Raw genomic sequence first — 16101 nt, forward strand, 5'->3', positions numbered from 1 at the left:
TGAAATATTTTCTCTGTGGTTGGATATTTGCTATGAAGTGTATTATGATTAGGAGGGCTATTATTCTTATTGAGTACTAATCATTTAACTGCTGTAATTGCTATGCTATGTTTTCAGAAATCAACCATACTTGCAGATTTGCAAGCAGTGGAAAATCAGCCCACCTGGTAAATGTATCAGGTGCTACCAAAAATGTCCTGTATCTATTACAGGTATCCCCTGCTTTTCAAAAGCTCACTTTACGCCACTTGGCTTTTACGAAAGTCCTATGTTAGTACCTGTTTTTGCTAACTGAAAGAAATCCCAAGGGGCTTTTTGCTTTTACAAAAAAGGGTGAAAAGCATCTGTTTTGTAGCTAGCCCTTATAGAGACAGCATGCCCCCCAAGAAGGGAGAGTGGCACCACCAAGCTCCTCCCCCGGAAACTGCACTCAGCATCTCAGCATCGAGCCGCCATCGCTTTGAACTGTGTTGGTGAGCACCTGTGCTTCATCTAAATGGATTTTGTGCATCTGTTTGCAAGATGTGTCCTAAGGTAACTGCTTCTTCACTTTACTGCCATTTCTGCTTAAGAAAGTTTTCATAGGAACGCTCTACGTTAGGGTAGCAGGGGAAACCTGTAATTGCACAATAAACCACCTCAATTTAAAGTGGTCACAACTATTATCATTGGTGTTTGTTGCTCTGTTTTGCCGTATTATAGCTGTCATTAAAAAAACAATTACCAGGCGATACTAGATTACATGAAGAATTCTTATTCCAATCTGTTAAGCTTAAATGTTATTTATGACCTAACGGAATTAACTTTTTAAAAATTAGGATTACTTCAACTTATTTCTTAAAAAGTAAAGTGATGCAGATACACTATTAATACTATGTGTAAAACAGACAACTAATGAGAACATACAGTATAGCACAGGGAACTCTACTTAATGCTCTGTGGTGACCTAAATGGGAAGGAAATCCAAAAAAGAGGGGATATATGTATTCGTATAGCTGACTCACTTTGCTGTACAGTAGAAACTAACACAACATTGTGAAGCAACTATATTCCAATAAAAATTAATTTAAAAAAAAGTACAGTGATGCATACAGTGCAAGGAATATAGCCAATGTTTTCTAAGAACTATAAATGGAGTATAACCTCTAACGCTTGTGAATCACTATGTTGTACACCTGAAACTTATATAATATAGTACATCAACTATACCCCAATTAAAAAAATAATTTGTTAAAAAATGTAAAGCAAAAAAGAGATGTATCAAGCGAATACTACACATGGGGCTTGTTTGGATACTTAACCAGACAAATCAACTCTAAAAAAACTTTTTAAGATAATCTGAAAACTGACTAGATAGTTGATATTATCAAGGAATTATTGTGAATTTTTTTAGTTGTGATAATGATCTTGTGGTTATACCTGAAAACTGACTGGTTATTAGATGGTATTAGGGAATTACAGCTAGTTTTTTAGATATGATGCTGTATCATGATTGCTTTTTACATGCTTATCTTTCAGAGACATATAATAAAATATGGATAAAGAAACAGTAAAATATATTTAAAAAATTAAGTGATACAACATGTATATTTCAAAATAATTTCAAATTAGCACACACAGGAGAGAAACCAACTCAATAAAGATGGGTGGAAGAAACCAATTCTTTCTTTAGCAGACAACAAAAATCTTTCCCATTTATGTTTTCTTCTTATTTTCAGCCCTACAAAACCAGTTCAGCAAGAGTGACCATACCTGGTTCCCATCGATGGTGTAATCATACTTGATGGCGTATACTTTTCCTACAGACACTGCAATGGCATAAGCGACCACAGCGATGGAAAATGATGCAGTCAGCATCTCAGAAAACAAACTCACAGATGGAATCGCCGGAGGCAAAAACCTAGTGAGTTTTTACATGAAAAATGCTGTGAAAATTTGACCATAATGCTCTTCCCCCACCTCACCAAATGCTCTATCAACCCAGCCACAAGTCAGAAATGAAAGGACTTGATCCAAGAGGGCAAGAGGTACGTGAGATGCATAAGTGGTAGCATCTGTTTTTACAGGTTTCAATCAGAAGTTGGTGCTATCTCACTGGCTGATTCCTTTGTCCCCTATTTGAGAGGCTACAGATGCTGCCTTATCTACGCTCTGACAAGAATAAGCCTGTCATTACTGATTTCTTAATACCATACAATCCCATGCTGTGCCATTTCACACATTAGTGTTTCTCCTTACACAATTTCATCTTAAAGGTCTTTGAATTTAAAAGATATCCTAGCCATAAAATGAGATTTACCCTGTACAAGGTGAGGTCAGGTCTGTTAAAGAGACAAAGAATGTAAGATGCTAAAAGAGCTAAGTGGAAAATCCATTCTAAGAGCCATGATATTTAAAATCTTCTTGAGTCTGAAAAAGATTAAATGTGTGTTATTATCGTAATGCTCCATAGTCACAACGATTAAGACATCCCAAAAACTGCGGGATCAAACAGTTGCTGTTTGACAAAACCAGAGCTACTCTACCAACTGTATAAAGAAATAAATCTACAAGTTTATAAGCCTGCAATTGTCCCCAAATATGAAAATCGGGGGGGGGGGTGGATGCCTTTCTTGTACCTATATCTTTTTTTTTTTTTTTTCGGTGTGTGGGCCTCTCACTGTTGTGGCCTCTCCCATCGCGGAGCACAGGCTCCGGCCGCGCAGGCTCAGCAGCCATGGCTCACAGGCCCAGCCGCTTCACGGCATGTGGGATCTTCCTGGACCGGGGCACGAACTCGTGTCCCCTGCATCGGCAGGCGGACTCTCAACCACTGCGCCACCAGGGAAGCCCACTTGTACCTATATCTTGATTACTATCCATAGGGTGTAATTCCAGAAGTCCCTGGCCAAAAAACAAAAGCAAAAGGCAATCTCCCTGACCTACCTCACACCTGAAGTTCCTTTAATAGGAAACTATTTTTTTTCCGCCTATAATTAGAGGGAAGTAGTAAAGTAGAAATGATTCTTATAGAAAACAATAGAAATCTAGAGCCAGCTAATATCCTAATATTATCCAAATTAATATCCTAATCTAATATCCTAGAAATTGTTGAATCTACCTCTCTTTTTGTTGATACCAGAACTGAGGCCCAGAAAAGTGAAATGATCTGCTCAAGGTCATTTATTATGTCCAGGTATGAATGTTAGATATTAGATGATTTCCTGGGTCACAAGATCTGACTGACCCTTTTAGAGCCTGCTGGTTAAGAAAAAGGTTAGCGATGGGACTTCCCTGGCAGTCCAGTTGTTAGGACTCCGGGCTTCCCATGCAGGGGGCACGGGTTCGATTCCTGGTCTGGGAACTAAGATCCACATACCGTGCGGTGCGGACAAAAAGTAAAAATTAAAAAACAAAAGACAACAACAAAAAAGAAAAAGGTCAGTGAGAGAATGAGGGCTCCTCGTTTAGGTGAATCCTAGTGGGACACTCAGAAGCTGACCAGACTTGCAGAAATTGTATACTTGGCCAAGCAGGGGAGTAGGGAAGTAAGGCAAGTGGTCACAGTTTTGGGGACAGTGTCATTGGGCCCTGAGCGATACTGACATATGGCATTGGCCCTCAGTGGGACAAAAGGAAGCTGCTGGCGGCGGCTGTGCTTTTACTCCCTCATTGGGGGATTGATGTGGGGAGGGGATGAAGAGGTGGGTAGCACAGCGTTTCTCTTTGTTCCTCTTCCTTTCGTCCTACTCACCTTTCTCTCCTTTCCTTGCCCTTTTCCAATCTCTCCACAGCACCCTTTCTTTTTCAGGTTTGTTAACGTTATTAGACTTGTTTCAGTGCTACCAAAAAGTTGCACAAGACAAATGGGATCACTGCCCTTGGGGAGGAGCTCTGAGTCCTGGGGGCCAGGCAGGTTAGGTCAGCTGACCAATCACACCAGGCGGTCTGTCAGAGGATGCAACTTGACTAACCCAAGAGCAAGAGGCTAGAGATCCATTCTCAGCAGGAGAGCAGCCAGGAAAGCTCTGGATAGGGTCAGAAAGGATCACTGAGGGCGGGCGTCCTCAACCCCCGGGCCACGGACCAGTACCTGTGCACGGAGATGAGCGGCGGACGAGCGAGCGAAGCTTCATCAAAGCTTCATCCGCTGCTCTTCGTCGCTTGTTTTACCGCCTGAACCATCCTCCGCCCCACCCGACCCCCACCCCACTCCGTGCAAAACTTGCCTTTCATGACACTGGTCCCTGGTGCCAAAAAGGCTGGGGACTGCTGACTTAGGGCAGCAAAAATGAGTTCCCTAAATCTATTAATGGAACATGGACTTATGGGACTGGGCATTTGCTATGGACCTTCTCTAAGAGTTACACCCTAGGAAGCCTGACAACAGGGATCTATGAAATATATTTTTTATGTAGCTGTTTATAACTACTCAAATAATCTGTTAGGGTGAAAACGCCATAACTCAAATAGCCAACACTGCATCTTTTTATCACTAAATTTATACCAGCATCAGGATTCACTATCAAAATGTTGATCCTCTAATGTAAAGTTTCCCAAACTTACCTGAGCATTAGAATCACTTGAAGCCCGTTTGAAAAATATTAATTCCCAGGCCCCTCCTCTGGAAAGCCTGGTTCCATAGGTTCGGGGTTGGAACTAGGAATCTGTGTTAACAAGGGCCTCATGTGATTCTTAAAAAAAAGTGAGTTTGAGAAACACCAGAAAGAATGATATGTAAGTTAAGCCCCGTGTAGCCAGCTGTAATTTTTCTTTTTCTTTTGTTTTTTGAACAGATTAGAAGAAATCATAAGATTAACCCAATGGCAAGGCAGCAGTTCCCTGTGGAATAAGCCCCGGGACTGAGCTGGCCTGAGGAGTTTCTATTAAGAGCATCAGAAACAGACTGTTACTGGTCCCTCAGCTATTATTAAGGGAGGGGAAACCAGTACTTACTAGTTATCTAACAGCAAGTCTAGTCATAGATGCTATAAGTTTATGTTACAAATGTAATAAACATCTGGGTTTCTTTTTCAATGTCATATGATGGAATTATACTGTAGGACCCTTGGTCCACTTTGCACTTTATGAGCGATCTCATTGGTGTTTTACAGCAAGTTCAAGTTGAGATTTCAGTGGTTTGTCATTCTCTTTGTGTCATAGGAGAAACTGCCAGGGCCACAGGACTAGATGGTGACAGAAGTAGACAAAGAACCTTAGTTCTTTACTCTTTTAGTTCATCAAACTATCAAATATATCAAACCTCCCTTAGAGATAATGCATTTTATTTATAGGCACAAATGATATAATTATTATCTAAGATGGATTAAACTAAATGGAGGAGAATTTAGGCCAGGTGTCCCTTTTTCCTTAAGCAGATTGTTCTCAGTACAATAAATGTTACTAACCATGATTCTACAGTATGTATAGTATACTGTAATTGTATATGTGAGTTTAAATCAGGAATCTGGCATTAAAAGTGCATGTCCTGCCACATTTTAAGAACATAAAGAAAAAGAGAGGGCTTCCCTGGTGGCGCAGTGGTTGAGAGTCCGCCTGCCGATGCAGGGGACGCGGGTTTGTGCCCCGGTCCCGGAAGATCCCACATGCTGCGGAGCGGCTGGGCCCGTGAGCCCCGGCAGCTGAGCCTCCGGGTCCGGAGCCTGTGCTCCGCAACGCGAGAGGCCACAACAGTGAGAGGCCCGCATACCGCAAAAGAAAAAAAAGAAGAAGAAAAAGAGAGAGCATATGCGGGTCTCTTTTATACAAATGGCTTGATCTTTATCTACACACATACTGTTTATCTGATAGTTTGCACAAATGGGTATTTCTTTAAGATCACACACAAATAAGACCAATGAAATGAAGCTTAAGTTTCATTTAAACAGAAAGTACTGACAATTTATTAGTATTGCCTAAGAGGAACTCCATACTCACCCACTTGGGATGGACTTAACAATGCCAGCGTTATAGTTTTTTTCCAGGTCAACTCCATATGAAATGGCAGTAGCTATTATTGTCTGAAATAAAACAAAAGAGGTTAAAAAAAAAGTCCATTTGTTTTAACAATTCCTTTCTTATCAAACTAATTAATGCTGAATTTTCTAATTACACATTCTACTTACCACAATCACTTCTATAGGAATAGGGACTGGGATTTTGTGTTTAAATCGATCATTTAATTCCTTAACTGCCATACAGATGATAATGGTGAGTAATCCAGCAAGGAAATCAGCAAGATTAGTGTTACCAATATTTTGAAAAATCTCAATTAGAGTCTGTAAAAAAAAATGTTTTTATATAGTTCCCATATGAAAAATCATATCATCATCAAAGAGCACTTAAGAATTTCATGTAAAATTATAAAAATGTGTTGGTTAATATACAGACCACTGACATCCAATCTTTGCAATATATATACCAAGTTATTAATGATGGTTAACTTGAAGTGGTAAAAGTATGGGTGATTTCTGCTTTCTTATTTTTGCTTATCTGTATTTTTTACAATAAGAATGAGATCTTTTAAAAGAGAGTATATCATTATATCCTGTCTTTTGCTTGCAGAAAAGCTTTAAAAGTTTATACCTTAAGTGGTTTTACAGGTGCTATTAAGTGACCTAATTTTCACCATGTTCACATGTATTATTGAGATTAAAAACTGATAAACCAAAAGTCCCAGTTAACCAATATTTTAGGTAAAGCTCTTCACTAAACCTGAATGATACAGATGAGAATAAAAATCCCTAAAATTCTTCATATGTAGATACATACAGACTGATCCATTCTTTATGGCAAAGAAAAGCTATTGAATTGATATATAGGTCAAGTATAAATTTTTGGAAATTAATTTGGTACTTAGTTCAAACTTGAACTAAGGTGACTTAAATAAAACTAACTCTTTCCAAGTGGACAGACAAGACAGCTCAAGAAAAACTTGTTTTGTTTTGTAAATAGGAGGTTTCTGGGAATCAAGGGAGATTAGCAAGGAAGAATCCCGGAGGAGAACACTAATATCTTTGTTACAGGAACTTCAGTCCTGTAGAAGGCATGACTTTAGAAGGTATTCCTCGATTCTTCGAGACGACTAATCTCCCAGTGAAGGTTACCTTTCTTTGAATGAGTCCTTTTATAGATATATTTTTATATGAAGATAAAATATTACTTAAAATAATTATAACAACAATCTGGTAACAGTTATGTATAGTGCTCACTGAGTAATGTACGAGTCATCTTGCCAGCAACCTCCACCGCTTTGGAAAACATTCAGGAGTAAGGGAATGAGAGGAGAAGCTACTGTGCAAGCAAAATACATGCCACCAAGTGCTTGAACAAGAGTTCGAGAATCTGACTTGTAGGAAGCCTCTTGGACTTTCACTGACTATTTTTGCCCTTGCTTTAAACACAATACTAGCACATTTACTTTGTCTGCTTTCCAGAGTCAGTAAAAATTGCTAGAGGCAGATACATTGATAGTAACAAGATGATGCAAGTGATAGCAGGGTGAAAAAGGAAAACAAAAAAAAAACAAAAAAAAAAAACTACTACCACAAGCGGACACAACAACTCAAGAATTTAAGGCATTTACCATAGCAGTAAAGAGCCCTATACAAACAACTCAGAGTCTTGAAGTTATTGCTGTCTGGCCCTTTACATAATCAATTTTCTGATGATGACCCTGATTAATTCATGAGCTAGATATAATACCTCAATTAATTGTCTATACAATAAAGGTTTACTCTCAATGCAAGACGGAAATATTCAAACTTAAGAACAATCAGAATACCTATCCCGATGCTAAAAACTTTCACCTTACAAAAGTGATCACTACAGGATTGTCATGTAATCTATGAGAGTCACTTAGACCTTCGAAGAAAAAGCACCTGTGGTGTATTAAAAATGTAATATGAGTTGCAAAAACCAAAATCAGTTTATATTACACAATTGCATCAAACAAGGCATATGAATATATTAATTACCTATACTGAGTAGTTATTCAGAATCTTTTTTTTAATTTTTATTTTATACTGGAGTATAGTTGATTTTATTCGGAATTTCTTATGAAAAGTTCTACAATAGAAAGCTTAATCTATGTGGAAATAAAATTCACCCATAGAAACTGAAGTAGTCAGATTGTACTCAAAGATATAGAAATGAGACTTTGCGAAAGCACTGTAAAGTAATTCTAATTTAGTTTACTATTAAAATACTTACTCAAATGTGTTTAAAATATGGATATACTTATGATTCCATATTTCAGCCTAGTATTCTGACCAGTTCAAATCAAGATAATGAAACTTTTCAGAATGGGTAATATTTTACTATATTTCCTACCATGCTTGGAGAATTTTAGAACCATTTCATTTACAGAATTTCTTCCTTCTGGGTATATGAAGCCTTAAGTTAAAAATTATACCTGATATTACATATGAGGAAATTCACTGGTTAACTTTTGGTGCCAAATTTATTTTAATTCATCTTATCTCTATGAATATAACAAATCCCTCATAATCAGCCCTTGCTGTCAGGCATCTCCTCCTACCAGAACTTCTGTTGCATATATAAGATCAACCCTTAAAATGTTACTTTCCTTTTATAATGGCTTCATTTTTACATACTGAAATAGATTCGAAGTAATGAATCTGATCGAGCTTAGTGGTAGCTCTCAAAACTCCCACCATCTGGGCAGAACTTTTCCATGTGGTTTTCCTCCTCATTAGGGGAAGAAATGGGGAGGTAACGTCAATTTAGTCAGCAAGCAGAAAGGCTTCCCTTGTCTATTGAGACAAACCATTCAGAGTGAACGGTAGGAAGACATAACTACTTGGAAATGCACTGTGTGATTTACTTACATGATTGAGTAGTTACCTGGTAGCTTGACTATTACTAGTTCTGAATTCTGACAATTTTCCTTTCTGTCTCTTGTACCCAGCATCTCTGGCATTTGTAAACAAGTTTCTATTTTTCTTTCTTTCCCAATATTTCCTCCTCCCATTACTTGTATTCATTATTTCCTTTTTTTTTTTGGAGGAAGGAGCAGGCAGGCGATCCAGAGCACAAGCTTATAACAAAAGGGATGTTAACTACATTCCAGGGACAGCATCTTACAACAATCTTACAGTCTTTCCTGGAGGAATCCACAGCTGCCCTGCATGTGTTGAAGGATTCTTTCACGAATAATCGCAACTGGTAATATCATAAGCAGAATTCTCTGTTCAGGTACTGAGTGGCTCATTCAACCCTTATGCAATTATTTCCAGACCTGCTGATTCTTTTTTTTTTTTTTCCAGAGGAGCAAGCTTATATTCATCCTCACACAAGAATGATTGAAGTATCTTTATCCAACTTGGCTGGCCTGGGAGGAATTGCTTGCAGAATTCTGTAACACATTCTAACCTGAGGCTTCAAGAATAATGTTCAACAGGACATAAGTCACATAATAGTTTAAAAACTATTTTTGACCTTGTTCTAGTGTTTCCTGGTTACTTTGGTCTCTGTTGAAAGTGGGGTTATTTGTAGCAAGCTTCATCTTAAACATAGTCCTAGGAGACCAGAAGGACTATTTCTGTCCCCTGTGTGTGGAAGTCCAGCAGTGGCCAAGGACCCAGGTCACCCAACGGCCTAGGCCTCCTGTGATCTGTGAGGATGCAGGCCTAGCAATGTTCACACGAGGAGGCGAGCACACTCAGTCGGAGTGTCTTGGTGGATTCAGGAGTAAGTGGGTTTGTACAGGGAGTGAACAGTGCCTGGCACATGGCAGGTTTCAATAAATACTTATTGAAAAGATGAATGAATGACAATGAAGGAATAAATGAATGAACAGTTGATAGAGAAAGTAGGAAAGCAAAAAAAAAAATGGTGTGTAGGGACTGCAAAAGTGAGACAGCCTCTCAGAAAAAGGTAGTCAGAAGGTCTCAAAGCAAACCAAGGTCTTAGTAGGAAAAAAATCAACAGTGACAGAAATAATGATGAATGAAAAAACATCTGCTAATACGCTGGGTCCTTGGGAAGTGAACAGTAAGTTCCATGAGGTCTGATCGTCATGATAATGAAAATAACAATAATGAACTAGATTGTTACTATGAGCCTGGTATTGTACTAAGTGCTTTACACAAATTTTCATTTTTAATCCTCAGAATGCTAACAAGCAGCTACTCTCATTACTCCCATTTTACAGCTGAGAACACTGAGGCTTAGAAAAGTTAAATATGACATGACCAGAATCACATGTGGTGGAACCAAGACTTCAACTGAAGTCTATTTAAGTTCAAAGTCTATGATCTTTTTTTTTTTTTTTTTTTGCGGTACGCGGGCCTCTCACTGTTGTGGCCTCGCCCGTTGTGGAGCACAGGCTCCGGACGCGCAGGCTCAGCGGCCATGGCTCACAGGCCCAGCCGCTCCGCGGCATGTGGGATCTTCCCGGACCGGGGCACGAACCCATGTCCCCTGCATCGGCAGGCGGACTCTCAACCATTGCGCCACCAGGGAAGCCCAAAGTCTATGATCTTAATCACTATGTTAAACTGGCTCCTCTACCTAGTCCCACTGCCTAGCACAGTATCTGGCCTGGAATAGGCACTCGGTATGTCTGTTGAATGGACAGAGTAATGTGGGATTATGGCACTGCTGTGAACCTGAGCAAATTCCTGTCCACCTCACTAATTTTTAGATATGTATGCATGGCCTTACATCATTTTAGAAGCTAATACATGGGTCATTAAAGGACTCAAACTCATTCTTAACGCTGGCACATTGTATTTGCCTTGTATCGTTCTCCCCAAGCTAGGGTGACATCATGTTACTATTACCACCATTTTTCAAGCGTTGATAACATGCTTTATATAGAACATACATTTAGATCCAAGAACTTTTTCAAATCTAATTAGTGTGATCTACATCCTTCTTTTGCATCTCTTTTGCATGTTGAATCATCTCTGAATCTAATGTTCCTCTTCGTCTATAATTGCTGAGACATTTACATTATGCATTTTATGGACTCTCACAGTTAAAAAGGGCTTTAGAGGTACATTTCCAATCATTTCACTTTATAAATAAAACAGAAAAGAAGCCTTGAGATGTGAAATAATAATTTCAAAATAACACTTTTTTTTTTGAGAACTTGTTATATGCCAGCCCCTAGGCCAAGTGCTTCTCATATATCCTTATTTAACTTAATTGGTAGATATTACTACCAACTCCATTTTATGGAGAAGGAAGCTGAGGCATGGTGATTTGCTCATGTAATAGTACAAATAATAAACAATAGGGTCAGGATATGAATCCCGTTCATCCAAACTGAGCTTTCAGCCACTGTCCTACACCATGTGTCCAAGGTCACTTAGCTTAGCAGAGGCAAAATTGAGAATGGGGTTCAAGTCTGCTGCCTCCCAGGCCAGTCTTCACTGTGGCACTTTGTTTTCGTTAATATTTTTAAGAGCAATGATACTTCTGCAACCATTTTGATCAACTGAGAACAATGTTTTACAAAATCTGCCTTTTTCAATGTTACCCCTGATTCTACTGCTTCTTTCAGAGAAGAATGTGTTCAGTGACTCCCAAAGTATGGCATGGAGGAACGTACACTCTCCAGACTCAAGTTCAAGAGGAAAAGTGAGCCATCCCTGGATTAAGAAGCAGCACTTACATAGATAATGGAGAGAATTCCATTATAGTTTTTGGTTGAAACATTGAGGACAATCTTTAGCTGTGAGACCAACACTTGGAAGGCAGCAGCTGTTGTGAATCCACCAACCAAAGGATCTGCCAGGTACCTCACAATGAATCCAATCTGCAAACCTCCAAATATCAACTAGAACAAGAAGAAGGAAGGAAAAATTAAATGTTTGCCTGGGAGAAGGATCAACCCTTTTGAACTATTAATGAATTAAACTTAACACCAATTAAAACTCTGGTAGCCTGCCGATAACACAAAAATACTTGTAGGAAAGAAATCTGAATTTCTTAATGCCCTCTCTCCTCCACCACTCTAAAATTTGAAAACCATGTGTAGTACGAACATTAAGTATTTCTAGATATGTAATAAGAAAAGAAAAATTCATGTAGCTTATTTCTGTGACTTGCAGTTTCCATGGCTCTGCTCAACAGAACATTTTTTTTCTCTTTATGGGTTCTGGCACATTTCCCTTCTCTTAGTCTCATTTGAATCACACATGTTCTTCTGCCTTTTTTTTTTTTTTTTTCTGTCTCTGACTTTGATGATTAAGTGAGCCTTAATAAGTGGGGGCTTGCTGACTATTTTAGCATCTGACCTAAAACAATATAACTTAAAAAATAACTTTGAGGGGTCGGTAAATTGATTTGTTTTGCTTTTAAATGAATCTTTAAGTCCACATGCTCTACAGTTAATTCTTTCAAATACAAATCATGCCAATCTGTATATTCCTTGTAAGCCCATTACCTGTATGATTCCAACCAAAAGAGTAAGGGTGCTCGCAATCAATACTCTTGCTGCGTCTCTAGCTGCAGAGTCTATCATGGTGGTATTCAGTGTAGTTCCATTACTGCTGGACATGAGAAAGTGTTCGTCGGGGGCCATGCTCAGAACAACAGATCCCACCATTAAACTGACCACTGGGAAAGGTCCTGGGGGGAAAAAAGTCTCTTATCAACTAATAATTATTAATCACTTGTAAATCAACTATACCTCCATAAAAAAACTTTAAAAAATTATTATTATTAATTGCAAATGTTTAGGCTCAACATGTCTACATAGGATTAGAAAGATGTGTGAAGTAATTAGCTGTGATTGGGAAAATACTGTTTGTTCACAAAAAAAAGCTAAAAAGTAGATGCTTCAATGCATTCATGACCCAGAAATGAGCAAGAGAGACATGTAGGTGGGTCATTGTAATACAGCTTTCAGACTGCTTTGTAAGCACACAGGAAGGGTGTCTAACCTATCTGTGTGTGATCTTCACGTATATGGGTGGGACATGGGGGGTGGAGGGAGGAGTTGTCAAGAAAGGTTTCCTGGCAGAAATGGCATACTGGCTGAGCCATTACTTGTTCCATCTTATTTTTATTACAGGTAAGTTCATTTCCTAGAGCATCCAACGTCCTGATCTCTGTGGAGATAAGGACCTTGATCAATATCACCTGATCAAAATTAGGTTAAAGAAATAGCAAAGAGAGTATAGAGTTTCTCTTTTTCTCTTTCCAAGACAAATTTTTTCATATCAAATGCCAGTCTGTAAGATTCTACGTTTCAAAAGTACTTTTCTTTCAGCAGCTGCTCCATTCACTACTGATGTTTTTATCCATGATGATGATGATCCTATCCTTTGATCATGGAAGGCTTTAACAGCTGGGAGGGCTCAGTACCAAAATCCAGTAACCCGGAGTGTCTAAATGTATAGAACACCAAAGAGAAACAAATCAGCTTCTGTGTTCCTCACCTCGCCATGCATTTGATACTGATCTACTCTCCCAGGTGAGAAAGTTATTTTAGTCAATAACCTCATTCTGATCTCCTTTTATAGACAAGGCAATATGCCAGACACTGGGGGAAATACAACGAAGGATAAGGATATGGGCTGGGGATATAGTAGTAGATGGCTGCATTTGTTTCAAAAGGATTGCCCAGGTACACATGTCTAGCCAGCAGATGGATGTAGGCGAAAAGTTATCTCAAGTGTAAATGTCAACGTTGCAAAATAGCATTAAAACACTCATTTACTAGAACATTTTAGCAGAAGAAAATTCAAATTTTAGGAAGTTCAGGAAATAAATCTATTTTGGGCCATACCAAGAAGGACAGCCAAGCTCAGTTTCTAAATTGTTGTGGCACGATTTTGCCAGTCTTCCAATATTAGTGACTTAAAATAAGTATGCTCTTTAATAAGACAATGAATATGTATTTGATGAACATAATTTAGTAAAAGCTAAGTTAATCTAGTAAAACAGCAGGTTTGAAGACCTCTTGAAGATTTTTTTTCCCTTGTCATTTTTAATTTTAGAACACTTTCTAAATATAGAGTCAAATGTATTACATTTTTGAAAAGCAAAACATGCTAAGATTTGAAGGTAGACTACAATTTTTTAATAATCTTTCAATTTTCTCCTCTTCATTAAAAAAAAGGGGATTAAGTGTAAAGCTTACACTTTACACTTAAGAACCATTGCATCATTGAATAGGAAAAGCGGGTAAAGCACTGATGCCCTATCTCCCTAGAAAACATTAACAAAGATATGGAAGCAGAACACACATAATATAGCCCAAACACGTTAAATGTGAACAAATAGAATTGTATATGCTTATAATTACCAACTGAGATGTGTCTTGATGTTCCGAAGATAAAGTATGTCAGGATAGGAAAAAAAGCAGAGTAGAGACCATATCCAACAGGAACAGCAGCTAGTAGAGCATACGCCATGCCTGAAAGTACATCCAAAATGATCAAATTCAGAAACAAAAGTTATGCTTTATGTCTACGGTACAGAGAAAGGCCTTTTCATAGATCTCTTCAACTTACAGCTCATTCTGAGTGATTTCCTTACTACGCTAGGATGCAGAACATGATTCAAATCAGCTGGGATAATGATTGCAGCTCACGTATCACCTGCTCAAAGGAGCTGACTCAACTGATTAGTAGCTCAATCATCAGGTGAGTGGAAAAAGAAAGTCAAGTCAGTTGTTGATTAAAAACTTGATCAAGGGCTTCCCTGGTGGCGCAGTGGTTGAGAGTCCGCCTACCGATGCGGGGGACGCGGGTTCGTGCCCCGGTCCGGGAAGATCCCACATGCTGCGGAGCGGCTGGGCCCGTGAGCCATGGCCACTGAGCCTGCGCATCCGGAGCCTGTGCTCCGCCATCGGAGAGCCCACAACAGTGAGAGGCCCATGTACCGCAAAAAAAAAAAAAAAAAAAAAAAAAACTTGATCAATTCAGTTCAAAGGCTCAGGCTGGGTTTGTCTGAATTCAGTGTTTCAGTGCTGTGAGGAACACAGTCATTGTTGCCTGCCCTTTCTCCTTTCTTGTGGGGGAACAGAAGTTAGATCCAAACAAAGAAAAAATCTGACCTTTGTACATAGCATAGGCTCTCCACTAGGAGATCAACACCTTCGCTAGGCTATCCCAAGTGGCTTCTGGGTCCATGAATGTCACACTGTATGGAGAAATCTCAACCTTTCTGTGTACATGGCAGTGGAAGACAATAATGTGTTGGCTTTTTGTTTGTTTTTTGCCTTAAACAACAAACATCTATTTCTCACGGTTCTGAAGACTGAGAGCTTCAGGATCAAAGTACCAGCAGTTTCAGTGTCTGGTGAGGGCCCTCTTTCTGGTTTGCAGATGGCTGCCTTCTTGTTGTATCCTCACATGGCACAGAGAGAGTGAGCTCTGGCCTCTTCCTCTTTTTATAAGGGGACTCTACCTGATTACTTCCCAAAGGCTCCCACCTCCAAATATTATCACAATGGGGATTAAGGCTTCAAGATAAGAATTTTGGAGGAACACAAACATTCAGTCCATAGCCCTTTCCTTCTCCTGTGGGTTTTTTTTGATTAAATGCTTCTTAGGTAGTCAGCACATCTTACTCTCTATTACCTCCCTACATTTTACTCACTCACAGTGAGAGAAAACCAAGCCCTTTGACCTTTGGGTCATTAATAAAGGATTACATTTATAACAGTAAAAAAAAAAAAGTGGCAACAACCTAAATATCTTAGCCTCTGAGTGCCCCAAATTATTTATTGAATGAATGTTTCAAAACAGGGAAGTGGTTAACTAAATTATACTGTAATTCTATGAAATGAAGTTGATGTGCTGCATAGAAATAATTTACTACTAATAATTTACCTATCTCTAGTACAATAAAGTGCATATAAGAAATAAGTGAGAAAAGGCAGGATTCAAAATAGTGATCAGGGAATTCCCTGGTGGTCCAGTGGTTAGGACTTGGCACTTTCACTGCCATGGCCCAGGTTCAATCCCTGGTCAGGGAACTAAGATCCCACAAGTGAGCAGAGCGGCCAAAAAAAAAAAAAAAAACCCACAAAATAGTGATCAGTATGCATGCTTCCACTTTTGTTAAAGTAAACGTGTTTGTTGTAAGCATTTAAAAATATGAAAAGATTTAACAGAATTCAGGTATGCAAAGACTATAATA

The 16101-nt window shown here is 38.8% G+C and overlaps 1 protein-coding gene and 1 non-coding gene across 2 annotated transcripts in view; one reads left to right on the plus strand and one right to left on the minus strand.

Annotated features, from left to right (window-relative positions):
* Positions 1-16101, minus strand: part of SLC26A4 (solute carrier family 26 member 4) — a 53022-nt gene that overhangs the window by 27656 nt on the left and 9265 nt on the right. The window contains exons 4-9 of the mRNA XM_033862889.1: positions 14261-14371; positions 12395-12579; positions 11621-11785; positions 6105-6257; positions 5917-5999; positions 1753-1900 (exon numbers count right to left, since the gene is read on the minus strand). Coding sequence (XP_033718780.1) covers positions 1753-1900; positions 5917-5999; positions 6105-6257; positions 11621-11785; positions 12395-12579; positions 14261-14371 — 845 coding nt within the window. The remainder of the gene's footprint in view (positions 1-1752; positions 1901-5916; positions 6000-6104; positions 6258-11620; positions 11786-12394; positions 12580-14260; positions 14372-16101) is intronic.
* TRNAE-UUC (transfer RNA glutamic acid (anticodon UUC)) lies at positions 15866-15937 on the plus strand. The gene has a single exon. It is a non-coding gene; the product is annotated as a tRNA-Glu (tRNA).

The sequence above is a fragment of the Tursiops truncatus genome, chromosome 9 (assembly GCF_011762595.2).
Source record: "Tursiops truncatus isolate mTurTru1 chromosome 9, mTurTru1.mat.Y, whole genome shotgun sequence".
NCBI lineage: Eukaryota > Metazoa > Chordata > Mammalia > Artiodactyla > Delphinidae > Tursiops > Tursiops truncatus.